Source organism: Daphnia carinata, chromosome 5, assembly GCF_022539665.2.
Source record: "Daphnia carinata strain CSIRO-1 chromosome 5, CSIRO_AGI_Dcar_HiC_V3, whole genome shotgun sequence".
NCBI classification, from domain to species: domain Eukaryota; kingdom Metazoa; phylum Arthropoda; class Branchiopoda; order Diplostraca; family Daphniidae; genus Daphnia; species Daphnia carinata.
This window is the reverse complement of record NC_081335.1, coordinates 504,520-521,319: the sequence shown is the minus strand read 5'-3', so window position 1 is coordinate 521,319 and position 16,800 is coordinate 504,520. Positions and strand designations below refer to the sequence as shown.

The following is a 16,800-nucleotide window of genomic DNA, read 5'->3' as shown; positions in this document are numbered from 1 at the left end:
TAACAGCGCTACTACTTGAGAGAAATTACAGTTGAAACGATAACGAAGCTCAAAGATCACGACGAAATTCGCTCGCGAACGTATATACGGTGACGTAAACCGTCTGTCGATGCCTCCAGTCACGTCTTAATAGCTTCCAATTGGACATGAAGGATAAGCTCATCGCGCGGCATTTTGTTTCTGTTGTTCAAAAAAAAACCTGCATAGTCACTACTTTCGTGCGGACGACCCCCTTCGTCCATTCGCTCGACATGTTGCACTACAAGAGTCGCACATCAACCATGGCACAGTAGGTACGCAGGAACTGAACCCTCAACCCGTTGAATCCAATCCAAACTTCTTGTGGTAGGTTTTTAGCCCGCATAAGAAGACATGTGGCGACATAGTGCTCCGTTATACAGTTTGCTTTCGGTTTGTTTTACAGATGCTGTTTATTCTGTTTCTCGTCTTGACCATGGACGCTCTCATTATCGTGCGACATTACACGTCACGCGATGCCTTCGTCTGTAACGATTATTCGCCTTGTGTCTGTGAGATTTACGAACCTTACGGATTGGTTGTGCATTGCGGAAGTGCCGTCGACGACAAGCTATCCGTTACGGCTCTCGACGTTTCCAAAGCTCTCAATCGCACAAAGGTTAGACACATTTATTGGCTAGATTTGCTCTCCTTGGCCACCGAGAGCGAGTCTAGTGACATCATCAAGATACCAGCCGATTTGCTGAATGGCAAAAGCGTCGATCGAATCGCAATCAATTGCACCTCCATGGCTGGCCCTTTGCAATTGGAAATCCATCCGGATGCTTTCCGTTCATCGCTGCATCACATCGGGCATTTCGAAGTGGCTGGATGCGACCTCAGCCGGCTGGATTTCGATTTCCTGGCTGATAGTACTCGATTAATAAGTCTGAGTATTACACGTTCCATTCGTTTTGGAGGATTCCCAGCGATGGCCTTTCTCGCCCGTCTCAGATCGTTGAGAATTTACGAATGCCTCGATTTTCAGTACTGGAATCAAATCGCTGATCGATTGCCTCTGTTGGAATCTCTTTTCTTGGACGGAACTCAGCTAGGAGATCATTCGGTGAATAAACTAGTGAATTCGATTGCCTCATCGCCAACTGGAAACGAAACTCTACAACAACTCAGTTTGTGGGAGAATCGATTGACGCGCATCCCGGACAACGTCAGCTCGTTCAAGAGGCTGAGCTACGTCAATTTGTTCGGAAATGCCATCCGCACAATTCCGAAAGGTTCGCTGGCCTTTAGTCAAGACGTTCGCGTCGCCTTCCTTATCTTGTCTAAAAATGTTCTGACGGACATCGAGCCAGGTGCTTTCCACGGTAAAACTAAAGACGTTGAATTTCCTTCGAAAGACATTTCCACTCTTGTTGTCAGTTCATCTTGTTATTTGTTTTCAGGAGATTTCTCGGAAGCTCTCGTTTATCTCGACTTCAATTGGCTGACTCGATTCGATTCGGCCGTTTTCGAAGACATGCTGCAACAAATGAGTTACATCACATCCACGGCGGGCCTTTACGTGCACAACAGTTAAGAAGGATTGATCATTTCATTTGAAATATTGGCTTATAGTCCGTACCTTTGACAGAACTAACAGATACTATTTCAAAACAGATCCATTCGTCTGTGACGATTGCCATCTCTCCTGGTTAATTCGCGACAAGCGACACCTGTTGAAATACGTGCACAACGGCAGGTGCTCTAATGGCACACTGTTCGAGAACTTGAATCCTCGAGGCTACGATCACTGCCTATCGTGAACGGGAAGAAACGCTATCGTTCAACCTTAGACCAAGCAGAGTTCTACCTTGCGGTACACATTATTCTAAATACTCATCTATAGAGAATAATACGCATCATTTTTCTTTTCTTTTTCGTAGAGTTTAGAGAGTGTATTGCAAAAAAACACTGCTTTCGTTTTAATATACAGTTGCCGATAGTTGGCACATCGATCTCTTAAACTCAAACACTATTTAATTTGTGTAGATTATCAGGATTCTTTTCTCTTCTTTTTTTCATTTGACAGGGATTTTTCAATAACTTTTTTAGATGTTAAATAAAAAGAATACGTATTACTGTGTATGTTTTTAAGTTTTAGTGGAGAAGACGGCTTTGGAAGACGACGGGTCAATGACATCGAAAACACGCCTGGACGGCGGAAATGTTTTGCGATTGTATATGACGTGATTATTGCGATAACCCCACAGCCATCGAAATCAACATTTTTTTTAGTGACTTTGGTTTAGCGATTTTCCTGCATCGAATTCTGTAAGAAGTGAGTTGTCTTATTTTTAACAACTAGGTTTCTTACTATTTACGTAAATGTACAATAACCTTTGAACATTTCATTGTATTGATTCGAAAAACGAACGCAGTTTGACAACATTGAAAAGACACTGCAGTACAGTGATCAGAATTTTCCCAACAGACTGCGACAAAGGATCATCAAAAGACGGTCATTCTTATCGACGTATCCGACGTTCCATTTCCAGATCTATCGAATTTCACGTAAGTACTGCATTCCTTTTTCCATAACGTTTTGCTTTCGACACTTACAACCAAGTTTGACATACGTCCTGATGAAGAAAGATGATGGTAATGTGAAAAATTAAATACCTGATTTTTATTAGCGATCGTGTTTTTAAAAAAATAGCCCACTGAAGTGGAGCACAAGTTGGACCCAACTGTCCGGTCAAACGGTTCTCCAAGGATTGGATGTGTGGATATTTGCTTTTCAAAGCTTGAAAAGGTATATCGGGCAGCCATTATGGATATCATTTGTTTTCATGTGCTTACCCTCTCCTCTGCGTTGAGTCGCTCGACGTTACGTAAGACCAACTTCCGCCCAAGAGCCAAAATGGAGTGGTGGCCTTTTTAGTCCACGCCATTCATTAATTGGATACATAATAGCGAAGCTGTACGAGATGGGTAAATTTTCTTTGAATTCAAATTCTACTATTTTCTTATCGTGGCCATTTAACAAGGCAAAAGACACGACCTTCAACGAATACTTGATTTTTCAGCAATCTAAGAACATTCGACAAGCGAACAAGGTTGACTTTGTTTAACGAATTAAACTGGGGAACTCTTTAATTGCTTGAAAATAATCCTTTATAAAATGGATAATTAGGTAAACTAGTGTTCTTTCACTCTATTTTTTTTCCAATGACTTGTTAACGATTTACGTATTTCGCTATGATGCCCGTGTCGCACGACCATTAAACATCGTCTCTTAGGTATAAAAGGAGAACGAAAATCGATGGAAATTCAGCAGACCTTCCTCATCTCTTCTGCAATAACCAAGCAGTTCTTTCTCCACGAAACAACATGAAATTCTCGGTAAAATTTTATTTACTTTAACTTTAAATTTGCCATTTATGAGCCCAATTAGCTGCAATGGTTTCTCTTGTATGAATTTCACAGGCTTCAGCAGCTATTTTCCTGGCCGTTTGTTTGGTCTATGTCCATGCAGATGAACGTCGGACTCAGTCGTATGGAGGAAATCGACCACTTCCATATCGGCCGACTTCTTACCACGTCAAACCCCATCCCCCCAATCCCTATCGTCCTCTGCCTTACCATCACAAGCCCCAACATCCTTTGCCTTACCATCCTAAGCCCATCCATCCGTTGCCTTACCACCCAAAGCCCCAACCCCCAACGCCTTACAAGCCCAAGCCTCAACATCCCAAGCCTCAACGCCCCTCGACTCACCGCCCAAAGCCTCAGCGCCCCAATCGTCCGTGGGTGATGCAACCCCAATCCGACAACACCAACATCAACATTAACCGCAACGAGAACACCAATGTGGACATCATCTTTGCCGAGCTTTTCTCTCAGCTACTCGCCAACGCAGAGGACCCCTGTCTTTTTGACATGGATTGCTTCGATAAGAAATTGAAAACTAAAGATATTGCTGTTGAGGCAAAGGCCAACAAGACCCAAGAACAAGAGGCTGCTACCACCAAAGACACCGAGGCTGCTATCATCAATGACACCGAAGATGCTGCCACCAATGACATGGAAGCTGATATCACCACTGAAGCCGAGGCTGCTGCCAATAGTGACGGCGAGGCTAGCCTGGATCAACCTGAGCAGACCGAAGAAGAGGATGCGGTTGTTGTGGAATCACGCCAGGAAGACGAAGTCGAGCAAGACGATGGTATGGCGATGTTTTAGGTATTCCAGATTCTATTTCTTTCAAGCCGTGCACACCGATCAACGATGACGACGCAAAACCATACCACTGAATACTGAACCCAGTTAAACTGAGACGTTTGCTGGCTAGTGCCCATCAAAAATAGCTTCTATTTTGTTAATGGAATTGCATTTTTTGTTGAAAGTTTAATTTCGTGTTGCAACTGTCTTTTGATATCGATTTCCACAATTTCTTGTTATGGATAAGATGTTGATACAGGCACTTCATTGACGGAAAATACATTTCAATTACAAAATCAAGACTACAATTATTGTATTGATTTACTTTAATCATTCAATTTTGTACTAATCTACATGTAGTATCAAACACATACATTCGCTGGTGGAATAATCCACTTGCCCGTCTTGGAGCGGGTAGGATCTTTGCACAGAGAATAACATGATGGTTTTTGTAATATCTCGCTTCGGGAATCCTTAAAAGCCTAAGGGGGGGTCTGCGTGGTTGCAACGCAGGATGAAGGTAAATCAATATGGAATATGACGTAAGTTTGGCAAACACGTAAGCTGAAGAAACGCCCATTGACGTTCGAATGGCTCTATCGGGCAGGCTGATCTTCATTTGAAAGTGGATGTAGGACGCAAAATTCTTCACGTGTTTCCCATGCGCACAGTTTCGACGTCAAGCCACTCCAAAGTGTTCCAGACAATAAGATGTGTCATCAAGCTTAACCATTTTCTCAGCGATGTGACGGGCGGCAACGCTACATCAGTTCCAGAATCAGCCCAAAATGGGAAGATAACCTTAAAACCCAACGCAGTGCGTGCCCACTCATTAGTCGTTACGTCATCGTTAGCTAAAATTGAAATCATAGGGTTGAAATCAAACGAATTGTATTGCTCGACTGCACTAATAGGAGAAGGCGCTAGATTAGGCTGTCGGACGTGAAAGAAGATTGGCATATGGCACACGGACGAATTTTCAAGGTTATGGTATTCTGAAAAAGGTAGAGCTAATGGACAGCCATTATGGATATCAATTGTTTCATTTGCTTACCCACCCCGTTGTATTTAGTATGTTCAGTTTAGACATCATCTCTGGCAAGGTGTGTGGTTGTACTTTTAATGAAGTCCAAAAAAGTGCAGTAGCATTTGAAGCATTTCAATTATTTTATTTTATCGTTATCAATCAAAGGTGATATAACTTGTGCAAGTTTCGTGATGAAGTTGTTCACGGGTTTCTTGTTGATTCAGTGGCCAAATAACGAAAGAAAAAGGATGTGGCATTCGCCAGTGTATTGGCGTCTTCTTCAATCTCTTTAAGAGATTTGCTTATGAAAACAAGGGCAGCAAATGTTTTACAAATGAGCAGAGGAGCGCCATGTTTACAAGAGGAAATCATCGCGTGTCAGGTAGTTAAGGTTAATGAGCGCATTTTTAATTGATTCCTTGTTTTAAATAATTGTTTCTACTTTTTCGTTTGCACACTAGGCACTGCCAACGTGAAGGTCGTGTTGAATAACTGTCAAACATCGTCACTTAGGTATAAAAGAAGGTGAAACTCGATGGAAATTCAGCAGACTTGCCTTCCTCATTTCTTCTGCAACAACCAAGCGGTTCCTTCTCCACGAAAAAACATGAAATTCTCGGTAAAACTTAATTTATTTTAACTTTAAGTGCGCCAGTATTGATCCCACTTAACTGCAACAATTTCATAGGCTTCAGCAGCTCTTTTCCTGGCCGTTTGTTTGGTCTATGTTCATGCGGATGAACGTCGTGTTCCGTCGCATGGAGGACATCTACCACTTCCATATCGGCCGCCTTCTTACCACGTCAAACCCCATCCTCCCAAGCCCTATCGTCCTCAGCCTTACCATCCCAAGCCCCAACCTCCTTTGCCTTACCATGCTAAGCCCATCCATCCTTTGCCATACCACCCTAAACCCCAACATCCTTTACCTTACCGTCCAAAGCCCCAACACCCAACACCTTACAAGCCCAAGCCTCAACATCCCAAGCCTCAACAGCCCTCGACTCACCGCCCAAAGCCTCAGCGCCCCAATCGTCCGTGGGTGATGCACCCCCAACCAGAAAACACCAACATCAATATTAATCGCAACGAGAACAGCAATGCAAACATCATCTTTGCAGACCTTTTCTCTCAACTACTCGCCAACGGAGAGGACCCATGTCTTTTTGATATGGACTGCTTCGATAAGAAATTGAAAACTAAAGATGTTGTTGTTGAGGCAAAGGCCAACGAGACCGAAGAACAAAAGGCTGCTACCATCAAAGACACCGAGGCTGCCATCACCAATGACACCGAGGTTGCCAACACCAGCGAAACCGAAGATGCTACCACCAATGACATTGAGGCTATTATCAACACTGAAGCCGAGGATGCTGCCACTAGTGACGACGGGGCTAGCCTGGATCAAACTGAGCAGACCGAAGAAGAGGATGCCGTCGTTGTGGAACCACGCCAGGAAAGCGAAGCCGAGGAAGACGATGGTATGGCGATGTTTTAATTATTCCAGATTCTATTTTTCAAGCCGTGTACACCGTTCAACGATGACGACGCAAAACCAAACCGCTGAATACTGAACCCGGTTAAACTGAGACGTTTGCAGGCTAGTGCCCATCGACAATAGCTTCTTTTTTGTTTATGAAATGGCATTTTTTTTTTAAGTTTAAATTCTCTAAAACTTTCCTCGTGCTGTAACTGGTTTTTGATATCGATTTCCACAATTTCTTGTTATGGATAAGATGTTGATGCAGGCGCTTCATTGACGGAAAATACATTTCAATTACAAAATCAAGAATAAAATTTTTGCATCAATTTCCTTTAGTCATTTAATGTTGAATTAATCTACAGGAAGTATGAAAAAAGCAAGTACATTTTCTGGTGGAATGATCCCCTTGTACGTCTTGGGGCGGGTAGGATCTGTGCACAGAGACTAATACGATGATTTGCGTAAAATCTTGCTTCGGGAATCCTTAGAAGTCTGAAAGGGGATCTGTGTGATCGCAACGCAGTATGAAGGTAAATCAATATGGAACATGACGTAAATTTGGCAAACACGTAAGCTGAAGATACGCCCATTGACGTTCGAATGTCTCTACCGGCCAGACTGATCTTAGTAGATTTGCAAGGAGCTTCGACTGTTATTTGCAGTTCATTTGAAAGTGGGTGTAGGACTTGTTAAGTGTTAAAAGCACAAAATTTTTTAAGTGTTTTCCATGTGCATGGTTTCGACGTCGAACCTCTCCAAAGTGTTCCAGCCAGTAAAATATTTCGTCAAGCTTAGCCAAAGCACATTTTCTAAGCGATGTGACGGGTGGCAACGTTACAACATTTCCAGAATGAGCTCAAAATGTGAAGGTAACTTTAAAACCCAATGCACTGTGTGCCCATTGATCAGTCGTTACGTCATCATTAGCTTAATTGAAATCATAGGGTTTAAATCAAACAAATTGTATTGCTCGACTGCACTAATTGTAGAATGCGCTAGATTAGGCTGTCGGGAATGAAAAAAGATTGGCATATGACATACGGACGAATTTTCAAGGCTACTGTATTTTGAAAAAGGTAGAGTTAATGGGCAGCCATTATGGATATCAATTGTTTCGTTTGCTTACCCACCCCGTTGTGTTTAGCATGTTCTGCTTAGACATCACATCTCTGGCAGGGTGTTTGGTCATACTTTTAATGAAGTCCAAAAAATGTAGTAGCATTTGAATCATTTAAATTATTTTATTTTATCGTTATCAATCAAAGGTGATTTAACTTGTGCAAGTTTCGTGATAAAGTTGTACACGGATTTCTTGTTGATTCAGTGGCCAAATAACGAAAGAAAAAGGATGTGGTCTTCGCCAGTGTATTGGCGTCTTCTTCAATCTCTTTAAGAGATTTGCTTATGAAAACAAGGGCAGCAAATGTTTTACAAATGAGCAGAGGAGCCCCGTGTTTACAAGAAGAAATCATCGCGTGTCAGGTAGTTAGGTTAACGAGAGCATTTTTAATTGATTCCATGTTTTAAATAATTTTCTTGTACTTTTCCGTTTTGCAAACGAGGCACTGCCAACGTGAAGGTCGTGTTGAATGACTGCCTTACATCGTCACTTAGGTATAAAAGAAGGTGAAACTCGATGGAAATGCAGCAGACTTGCCTTCCTCATCTCTTCTGCAACAACCAAGCAGTTCCTTCTCCACGAAAAAACATGAAATTCTCGGTAAAATTTAATTCATTATTACTTTAGATGTGCAGTTTATGAATCCATCATCTCCAACGATTTGTCTTGTATGAATTTCACAGGCTTCAGCAGCTATTTTCCTGGCCGTTTGTTTGGTCTATGTTCATGCGGATGAACGTCGTGTTCCGTCGCATGGAGGACATCTACCACTTCCATATCGGCCGCCATCTTACCACGTCAAACCCCATCCCCCCAAGCCCTATCGTCCTCAGCCTTACCATCCCAAGCCCCAACCTCCTTTGCCTTACCATGCTAAGCCCATCCATCCTTTGCCATACCACCCTAAACCCCAACATCCTTTGCCTTACCGTCCAAAGCCCCAACGCCCAACACCTTACAAGCCCAAGCCTCAACATCCCAAGCCTCAACGCCCCTCGACTCACCGCCCAAAGCCTCAGCGCCCCAATCGTCCGTGGGTGATGCAACCCCAATCCGACAACACCAACATCAACATTAACCGCAACGAGAATAGCAATGAGGACATCATCTTTGCCGAACTTTTTTCTCAACTACTCGCCAACGCAGAGGACCCATGTCTTTTTGACACGGACTGCTTCGATAAGAAATTGAAAACTAAAGATATTGCTGTTGAAGCAAAGGCCAACAAGACCCAAGAACAAGAGCCTGCTACCCCCAGCGAGTCCGCCGATGCTACCACCAATGACACTGAGGCTGCTACCACTAATGACGTCGCGGATGTTGCAACCGACGACTCCGAGGCTAGCTTTGATCAGGCTGAAGAAGAGGATGCTTTTATTGTGGAATCACGCCAAGAAGAAGAAGATGCAGTGGTTGTAGAATCACGCCAAGAAGCGGAAGCAGAAGATGATGGTATGATTATGGCCTAGGCTCCAGAAGCTTTGAAAATCCAAATCTCGCCTAGCCACTACCAACAGCGATACAACACGGATAAAGGAAACCCTGAATACTTCAAGTAAACATTTTTTTCATGCTATTCGAAAAATTACATTGCAGTTTTTCAAATTTGAATTCTATTAAAAGATTTCCGTTGATGGAGCTACTGTTTTTTTAGTACCTCTATGAAAATTGCTAAATCAATAGAAAATATATTCAAATTACGAAAATGCATCAGCAATTGTTTTTTTTCCTCTTACCTTTTCAAAACAACGCTACAGCTTCACGCTACTTAAATAGAACAAAAAGAAAATTGTAGGTCCTGTTAGATGAAACGGTTTTTTTAACCAAACACCTGGTTCCATTTCGCTAATGGGACAACATTTCCTTTGACATAAAGTGCGTCATCTTAAAACCAACCTTGTAGAAATAGTTCGTGTGCATTAATTAGAAAGCTTCGGAAAGAAGACTTAGCTGAACGATGTGAATCGTAAACAGCTTCATCGTACCACATCAGTTAAATCGAGCACCGTAAAGTATATGCTAAATCCCACCTAAATCTATACTTTAATCCTACACCTGCCTCACCTTTAGTTTGATTGCGTTCCCTAAAATGTTGTGCGTCATACCGATAACGCTCACCAAAAAATTGGTAAACAAAGTCTTTAATCCGATAACATCTCCAGGCATGTGAGATGCTAAATCAACTGGTATGTTAAACAGCTTGACCTGCACGAAAATTAAATCGAATATCAACAAATTTTAAGCTACCGCACATTTTCTCACAAATCGCTGGGTACGAAACGCTGCCAGCACGACCTAAAAACAAACCTCTGTTTGTAATCTCAACAAAAACAAAAAAGCCTTACTGATAAAAATAGGAGGAATAATAAAAATACAAATAACACTCTAGGAGCAAAGCCCACATGAAAGATGGCCATTCAGCGACCTCCACCGAGGTTGTTATGCAAGCACGTCCGAGAAGCTTTAAAACTCTACTAAAGGTCATGGACATACGAGGATTCTCAATGATGACCTTGCTGCTGTCTTCTCTAGAAGAAGGTCAACATATTTTAGGTATAAAACAAGGTAAAACAGAGCTGGTTTCATCACAGTCTTCAACTTGACATCAACATCTCCACTTCGGCCTTTACATCGTAAGTCCCTACAATTAACTGAACATCCAATTGCTAAATAATAAATGAATCTCAAACTTGACATCGTAGATAATTCTGCCATGAGATCTTTAGCTGCTTGCGTCTCTCTCTTAATTTTATTGGCGGCCCAAAATGAGAGCCGGGCCACTACACTGTCTCATCAACAAGTATCTACTACCAAAAGCATTTCTAAAGTATCCCGAATTCATCGGCCTCATCATCACACGAGCAATGACGATCCTACTCAAGAGTTAACGGCCGTACAAGCAAAGACGGATGAATCCATGACCGGAGAAACTACCAGCCGAATGGTGAAACGGTCAGCTGAGAATTTGGTTGAAAAGCCTTCAACAATCGATTGGAAATTAGTAGTGACTTATTTAATGGAAATCGCTCTCAAATTGATTGCATTTGTTTCCAACAACTTGCAAAAATTGCAACAACGTTTAGCGCATTTGTTGGTCCCGTTCTTTCCGACGACCAGCGACCATCCTGCAGTGGCTAGTAGCACCTCAATTGATTGGCGTTCGGCTGGAACAGCGCTTTTCAACACCTTGCTCAAGTTCCAAAGTTTGCGAAAAAATGAAGTCCGGTGATCGATCCGTTAAATGTTATGTAATACAAATTTATCTCACAACACTTTGACATTAATTCTCTAAACTTGCATAGAGCAGGGGAAAGGGTGACGAGAGAAAAGAACAAAAGAACGCTGAAAACATAAAGTTACGTAAAAGCAGACGTGTAAGGGAGGGGCAAGAAAATGACGTAGGGTAAGGGTATACCTTTCCAACGAATTGGACAAGGTAGAAAAAACTTCCCCTTTTCCCCAGTTGAGTGCGAACCAGCAGTCCAAACAGATCAAGGTGCACAAAGTCGACAAAAACAGCCGTCTATCACAATTTTGTTAAACCGCAATAACCAACTCATGTGTCTATTTAATTTGAAAAAAAACTGGGGTTTCTCCAAACCTTTTTGTTTGACGATGCATAAGCTACTCACGTGACTCGAAAAGCCAAAGATTTTCAAAATGTTTATCGTTGACACTTTCATCTATCGCATCGACACAGTTAGTGGTCGCGCAATCAGCTTAACTCAACTCGATTGTTAAAGATACAACGGACCCGGACAAGCGCTTATCCGTTAAAAGGCAAATGGCCAGTGAGAACTGGAAACATTTGGACGTCGGTAAGATTGCAGACCAAAGTGCTCTTAATTCCAACGACATGACGAAGATGCAACTGAAATGTCTAGTGCTCAGTCTACTGGTAAGTTCCTCACAACTAATTGAAATTGAACGCGAACTTTTCAATATTGTTTGGTTATCGATTGTTTAGTTAGTGATACTGACCTCGGTTAACGGGGAGCGAGCTGTTTGCACTGAAGATTACACGCCGTGTACGTGCGATTCGTCGACGGGAAGGTGGGATGTTATTTGCGATCAGGTGCCCATCGAACAAGTTAAATCATTGTTCAATCGCACAACACCTCAAGATCTCGCTTCGTTCAGATTGACGACGGCCTTTAACGAAACGAACGGCATCCCAGATAATTTACTTGGTAATTCACGTGCAAGCGGAATTATAATTAACTGCCTGGAGGCTTCTTACGAGTTGCAAATCAACGACAATGCTTTCATCTCTTCGGCGAATTTCACGAAAACTGTCACGATCAACGGCTGTTATCTCATCCAGCAGCGGAATTTCATGTTCTTGTCCGGCTTCGGAGACATGACCAGCCTTAACATCTACAATTCGAGAAATTTCACCAGTTTTTTGGGCATCCCGTCTCAGTCCAGCTTGTATTACATTTCCATCCTCAATTCTCGTGGATTTGAGAACTTGCTGGACAGCGATGCTGTGGCTTTGCCTGGATTGCGCATTCTCTACTTGTACGACAACGACATGAACGATCTTGCCGTGTCGAATGTTTTGAAAGCCTTGGCGCTGTCTTCGCTCGAATCACTAGAAGAGCTGAGATTGTACAATAATCGATTAACGAGGATCCCAGCAATGATATCGTCCTTCAGTAAACTAAGCCAGTTGATGATGGCAAACAATAAGATTGACTTGATTGTCACACGTTCCTTGGCTTTTTATGGTGACGTCAGCTACCTTCATTTAGGAAACAATAACATCCGAACCATAGAGCCCAGCGCTTTTGGAGGTGGCATATTTAAAATTCAATTTCGATTTCATTTCGTTTTCAAACATTTTTATGATTTGCAATAGCGCACAGGTTTGGCTTGGTTTACCTGCACCAGAACAGTTTGACTCACTTTGAATCTTACGTCTTTCAAGTCATGTTGGAGGGAATGGTGCAAGCTGGCTACGGAAGCGTATCACTGTTCCAAAGTAGGTTTTCTATTTCAATAGTTTTTAAAAATAAAAATGTTTTATTAAACACACTGGAACTATGCAGATCCCATTGAGTGTGATTGCCACTTGGCTTGGCTGATTTATTACAAACGAAACCTATTGCCCGTCATTGATGGTGGCCAATGCTCCAATTCGACATTGTTTACCGACCTGAATCCGGATGCTTTAAGTGGATGCCCAGTGTTTACGTGTCCCGCAAACATTGACGGCAACTTCCCCAATCCGTTATCCTGCACGTCCTATTACGCGTGCAGCAGGCAAGACGTTGTACTTGTCGTAAGTGAAATTGGTCATAGTTCATTATAAAATATGCGTTACATGATTATTTTTTTCTGTAGGAATGTCCGGGTGGTCTCGTCTTTAATCCTGCTTACCAATTGTGTGATTGGCCTTACAACGTGCCGACATGTAACGTTTGATAAGTGACGCTTATCAAACTGCGGTCTTCTTGTATCGCGTTTATTAAACGTTGATTTAGAATGTGTAATAAAGATTGGTGTCAGTCAGGTATGTTGTTAGAAGAAGGGCACCTTGGATAGAGTTTTATCAATTTCCGTTTTCGTCACGAAGCATTATAGTCAAACGCAGTCAGCACTTATGAATCGTAAGCATTAGCGCACCGTTCCACGGTACGATTGTCAAGTCCTTTTAATCTTTGTGCTTAAATAATCAGCTGAATTTTTATTTTTTCGATCGCCTTGCTTATGATCATGATATTGCAAGTTGCTCGAGTATTTAGTGAGCCCGCGTTAGCTAACAATTATATTGTGCGTCGGTTTGAATTAGAATTTGAGCATGCATTGAATTGTTTATTCAGCTAATAATGGATCCCAACGCCATTTTGGTTACAGGTAAAACCATTTTTCTATTGTAATTGAACTAGCACAACATAATTCTGTAGAATATTGTGACTAATTATGAAGGTGTTGGCCGTCGTTGCCATCACAGTAGTCGGGCGCACTTTGCAAGTCGATATCCACTTCGTCTATGTAACAGTCCCTGAATCACACGAGGATGCATTCATCCCGAGCAACATATTCCACTCGAATATCGTCCTATAACAATTTAACACGACTGCCGAAAATCGATGGATTTTCTAAGCTTCCCAACCTAAATTTCAACAATAATAAGCTAGGCAGCGAGCACGTTGCACTTTCGAACTAAACGGAGCGCAAATTCAAATGCTTAATCTTTCCTGATGTGACTTGCAGACCCTCAAAACCAAAAGCACTAATAACAATAATTAGCTCGATTCGAAGCATCTGTTTTCCAAGAACTTTTTCAGCAAAATGCAGCTATTCACGTGCATGGAAGCAAGAATGCTTCAAAGAGTTGTAGATTTAGTGAAGAAACGTATCTATTTCCTGATCTACCGCCAATCGATTGTGATTGCCACTTGGCTTGGCTGATAGTAACCGTCACTTGCTCAGACATGTCAACAGAACAAAATGCGCCTTAAACGGTGTTCTAGAAACTTAAACGTCAGTGGATTTGATTCGTGCAACAAACAGGCAGGTGTAGCCAAGCCTCGTTCCAATCATCTTTAAAGACACACCTATCGAGAGGTTCGTGGCGTCCACCACCTCCGACTTTTACCCTGGGTGGATACTATTGCCATAAGACTATATGACACTGCCAAAATATCTTAGAACAAATACAGCTGTAGACCATTTGAACTAAACTTATAATTTGTTTGTGCTTTCTTCTTTTCCTTTTCTAAGTTTATTGTTTGTTTTATGCACGCCCATGTCTTTTCTTCGTGCACGTCAGAGATAAAACTCAAACAGCAGAGATATTAGTTCAATTGACATGTTTGATGATTCTAGGCCCGTAACCACAGCGTATAAGGCTGAATCCTCGTCGAAATTTATTTAGATGCAATATCAAATGCAACCGAGTACGACCCACGAGTCATGAAGGTCCAAGTTATTCTCAGCTCTCTAGTCCTCCTGGTACGTATATATTTAGCATTATCTTTCAATCATTGTTTTTTTCATCGAAATTAATCCTTATGTTTCTTAATTAGATCATCTTTACGTTCACGACCGCGGCAATCGAATGGAGTCTCATGCGTCCAGCAATCGACAAAGCTGTGTTACCGTGTCCCGAGGATTATTCCCCGTGTTATTGCGGTGATTACCCCACTTTTGGTCTGTACATTGTCTGTGAATTGGTTTCGATCGACGCCATCGTGTCCGTCTTCAATCGTACAACAGGCTCAGACATTTTCTGGCTTCAATTGAGGCCCTTGCCCGATTTATCAACGCGCGGAGTGAACATTCCGGCCGATTTATTGAATGGAAAACGGGCCAGGGCGATCGACCTCTACTGTCCGGCCGTTGTCAGTGGAGATTTGTATCGGCTGAGCATCGACACGTACGCCCTAACGTCTTCTGAAGATCTCATCGAATATTTTTACATACTCGGATGTGATCTAAGCCAGCAAACGGATTTCAACTTCTTGACTGGATTCAACAAGTTGATGAATTTGTATTTGTACGGCTCGGCAAACATTCAAGCGTTTCAGAATCTACCCGCGTTACCTAACATGGTAACGTTGAGCATTAACCAATGCACGGGATTAGATTCGATCGAGTTCCCAGCGCAGTCTCTTCCCAAGTTGCAGCAAGTCTACATGACGGACAATCAGCTGGACGACCAATCAGCCACGAACATATTAGCGTCTATTAACTCGTCTACGTCGGTCGACACAGTCGTTGTGCTTTCATTAGCTTACAATAATTTAACACGAATTCCGGACGAGGTGGTCTTCTTCAGCCAATTGAACGATTTGAGTTTATCTGGAAATCGATTGCCACTTATTTCATCATCTTCACTTGCATTGCCATCACCGAGGATACAAAGATTGGCATTGACTAATGTTTCTTTAAACACGATTGAGCCCGGAGCCTTGAAAGGTGCCCAAAAACGCCATACTGATTATGTGATTGACTTGTTTAAACTTGAATTATCTTCTTTTAGCAAATGTTGTCCTGGCTGATCTGACGAGAAACAACCTGACGCAATTTGAATCGCTCGTCTTTCAGCCCATGCTTGAAGGCATGATAACGCTGAATGGCAGTCTTTCCATCGATTCAAGTATATTATCTTTAAAAAAATTTTTTCTGTGTGTCATTATTGAAACATTTTGAAATAATTTTCGATATAGATCCGTTTGAATGCGATTGCACTTTGGCTTGGCTGATTCGTGACAACCGCAACTTGCTGTCCGTCGTCCACGGGGCTACGTGTTCGAATTCCACCCGATTCGAACAACTCAATCCAAACGGTTTCAGCGAATGCCTGTAGCTGTAAACTCGTGTAATTTGTAAGCTGCAGTGTTTGTATTGAAAAAAAGAAAAAGCCAATGAAAACTGTTTGGTTAATTGAACATGTCTGATATCACCAGCGATCTTGATTTTAAAATTGATGTACCTGACTTTCGCTGACCTAATGGACAAAAATATATTCTTCTGTTTAGTACACGGTTTAGTTCCAGACAATCTGAGTGTGACGTCTAGTTGGTATGAAAATAATAATAGTAATGATAGAGTCTGCTGATATTTTTAGTTGATTAGCAAACGAATAATAAAAAAAAAACACCTACGTCGGAGTCTGGCTAAATAGCGTCGGCGCCAAGGCTGAACTTTGTGGCGATGTAAAGAGTAGACGGTAGGCAAAGGTGGATTGATAAGATGCTACGCCCCTAGATGGACGTAACTCGTGTCCAATCGTTTGTTTGTTCATTCAACGGTTCCAAGCTGTCGCAAACTAATCTGAATCCAATTTGTTCTAGTTTTGTTAACCAGGACAATGCCCCGTCATTCAGTTCCGCATCCTTTTTGGTTGCCAGAACGGGTAATATATTTGGCATATTGTCATATGTACTGTTTATATTTTGCTGCCAGAGCTAAAGCTATCAGGTCGCGTTTCAAACCAAATCGTTCCTCCATAAAACTAGAATTCTGTAGCTAGTCAACCAA

General features: G+C 42.1%; 5 protein-coding genes across 10 annotated transcripts; all 5 read left to right on the top strand.

Moving 5' to 3' along the window:
- The first annotated feature begins 232 nt into the window (after window positions 1–232).
- LOC130695807 (uncharacterized) lies at window positions 233–4,444 on the top strand. 6 transcript variants are annotated; one of them, XR_009421040.1, is made up of 11 exons: window positions 235–345; window positions 425–1,343; window positions 1,422–1,550; window positions 1,636–1,834; window positions 2,114–2,296; window positions 2,397–2,529; window positions 2,652–2,770; window positions 2,836–2,949; window positions 3,006–3,151; window positions 3,258–3,360; window positions 3,445–4,443. XR_009421040.1 is itself a non-coding variant. In XM_057518857.2 (4 exons), the coding sequence occupies exons 2-4, from the start codon at window positions 425–427 to the stop codon at window positions 1,779–1,781; spliced, it is 1,194 nt and encodes a 397-aa protein (XP_057374840.1). In that variant the 5' UTR covers window positions 235–345; the 3' UTR covers window positions 1,782–1,851. The 6 variants fall into 6 exon arrangements, 2 of the variants coding, with proteins under 2 accessions (XP_057374841.1, XP_057374840.1); XR_009421041.1 differs by having other exon boundaries at window positions 2,652–2,949; window positions 3,045–3,151; window positions 3,445–4,444; XR_009421039.1 differs by having other exon boundaries at window positions 2,652–2,949; window positions 3,445–4,444.
- A 1,239-nt stretch (window positions 4,445–5,683) lies between these two features.
- Window positions 5,684–6,790, top strand: LOC132087994 (uncharacterized). Its single transcript, XM_059495412.1, has 2 exons — window positions 5,684–5,825; window positions 5,895–6,790. The coding sequence occupies exons 1-2, from the start codon at window positions 5,742–5,744 to the stop codon at window positions 6,702–6,704; spliced, it is 894 nt and encodes a 297-aa protein (XP_059351395.1). The 5' UTR covers window positions 5,684–5,741; the 3' UTR covers window positions 6,705–6,790.
- A 1,458-nt stretch (window positions 6,791–8,248) lies between these two features.
- Window positions 8,249–9,345, top strand: LOC130695806 (uncharacterized). Its single transcript, XM_057518859.2, has 2 exons — window positions 8,249–8,409; window positions 8,493–9,345. The coding sequence occupies exons 1-2, from the start codon at window positions 8,326–8,328 to the stop codon at window positions 9,276–9,278; spliced, it is 870 nt and encodes a 289-aa protein (XP_057374842.1). The 5' UTR covers window positions 8,249–8,325; the 3' UTR covers window positions 9,279–9,345.
- A 2,296-nt stretch (window positions 9,346–11,641) lies between these two features.
- LOC130696538 (slit homolog 3 protein-like) lies at window positions 11,642–13,325 on the top strand. The gene is made up of 5 exons (XM_057519618.2): window positions 11,642–11,707; window positions 11,777–12,605; window positions 12,671–12,793; window positions 12,861–13,093; window positions 13,156–13,325. The coding sequence occupies exons 1-5, from the start codon at window positions 11,666–11,668 to the stop codon at window positions 13,234–13,236; spliced, it is 1,308 nt and encodes a 435-aa protein (XP_057375601.2). The 5' UTR covers window positions 11,642–11,665; the 3' UTR covers window positions 13,237–13,325.
- A 1,333-nt stretch (window positions 13,326–14,658) lies between these two features.
- On the top strand, window positions 14,659–16,160 carry LOC130696512 (oplophorus-luciferin 2-monooxygenase non-catalytic subunit-like). The gene is made up of 4 exons (XM_057519589.2): window positions 14,659–14,769; window positions 14,844–15,735; window positions 15,800–15,916; window positions 15,987–16,160. The coding sequence occupies exons 1-4, from the start codon at window positions 14,731–14,733 to the stop codon at window positions 16,124–16,126; spliced, it is 1,188 nt and encodes a 395-aa protein (XP_057375572.1). The 5' UTR covers window positions 14,659–14,730; the 3' UTR covers window positions 16,127–16,160.
- The last annotated feature ends 640 nt before the right edge of the window (window positions 16,161–16,800 follow it).

Bases quoted from the DNA above. Each gene is read 5' to 3' on its own strand.
- LOC130695807 (XM_057518857.2), top strand. From the start codon at position 425: ATGCTGTTTATTCTGTTTCTCGTCTTGACCATGGACGCTCTCATTATC. The intron at 1,344-1,421 runs GTAAAACTAAAG...ATTTGTTTTCAG, and splicing joins CGAGCCAGGTGCTTTCCACG to GAGATTTCTCGGAAGCTCTC. The intron at 1,551-1,635 runs GTTAAGAAGGAT...ATTTCAAAACAG, and splicing joins GGGCCTTTACGTGCACAACA to ATCCATTCGTCTGTGACGAT.
- LOC132087994 (XM_059495412.1), top strand. From the start codon at position 5,742: ATGGAAATTCAGCAGACTTGCCTTCCTCATTTCTTCTGCAACAACCAA. The intron at 5,826-5,894 runs GTAAAACTTAAT...ACAATTTCATAG, and splicing joins GAAAAAACATGAAATTCTCG to GCTTCAGCAGCTCTTTTCCT.
- LOC130695806 (XM_057518859.2), top strand. From the start codon at position 8,326: ATGGAAATGCAGCAGACTTGCCTTCCTCATCTCTTCTGCAACAACCAA. The intron at 8,410-8,492 runs GTAAAATTTAAT...TGAATTTCACAG, and splicing joins GAAAAAACATGAAATTCTCG to GCTTCAGCAGCTATTTTCCT.
- LOC130696538 (XM_057519618.2), top strand. From the start codon at position 11,666: ATGACGAAGATGCAACTGAAATGTCTAGTGCTCAGTCTACTG. The intron at 12,606-12,670 runs GTGGCATATTTA...GATTTGCAATAG, and splicing joins AGAGCCCAGCGCTTTTGGAG to CGCACAGGTTTGGCTTGGTT. The intron at 13,094-13,155 runs GTAAGTGAAATT...TTTTTTCTGTAG, and splicing joins GGCAAGACGTTGTACTTGTC to GAATGTCCGGGTGGTCTCGT.
- LOC130696512 (XM_057519589.2), top strand. From the start codon at position 14,731: ATGAAGGTCCAAGTTATTCTCAGCTCTCTAGTCCTCCTG. The intron at 15,736-15,799 runs GTGCCCAAAAAC...ATCTTCTTTTAG, and splicing joins TGAGCCCGGAGCCTTGAAAG to CAAATGTTGTCCTGGCTGAT. The intron at 15,917-15,986 runs GTATATTATCTT...TTTTCGATATAG, and splicing joins CAGTCTTTCCATCGATTCAA to ATCCGTTTGAATGCGATTGC.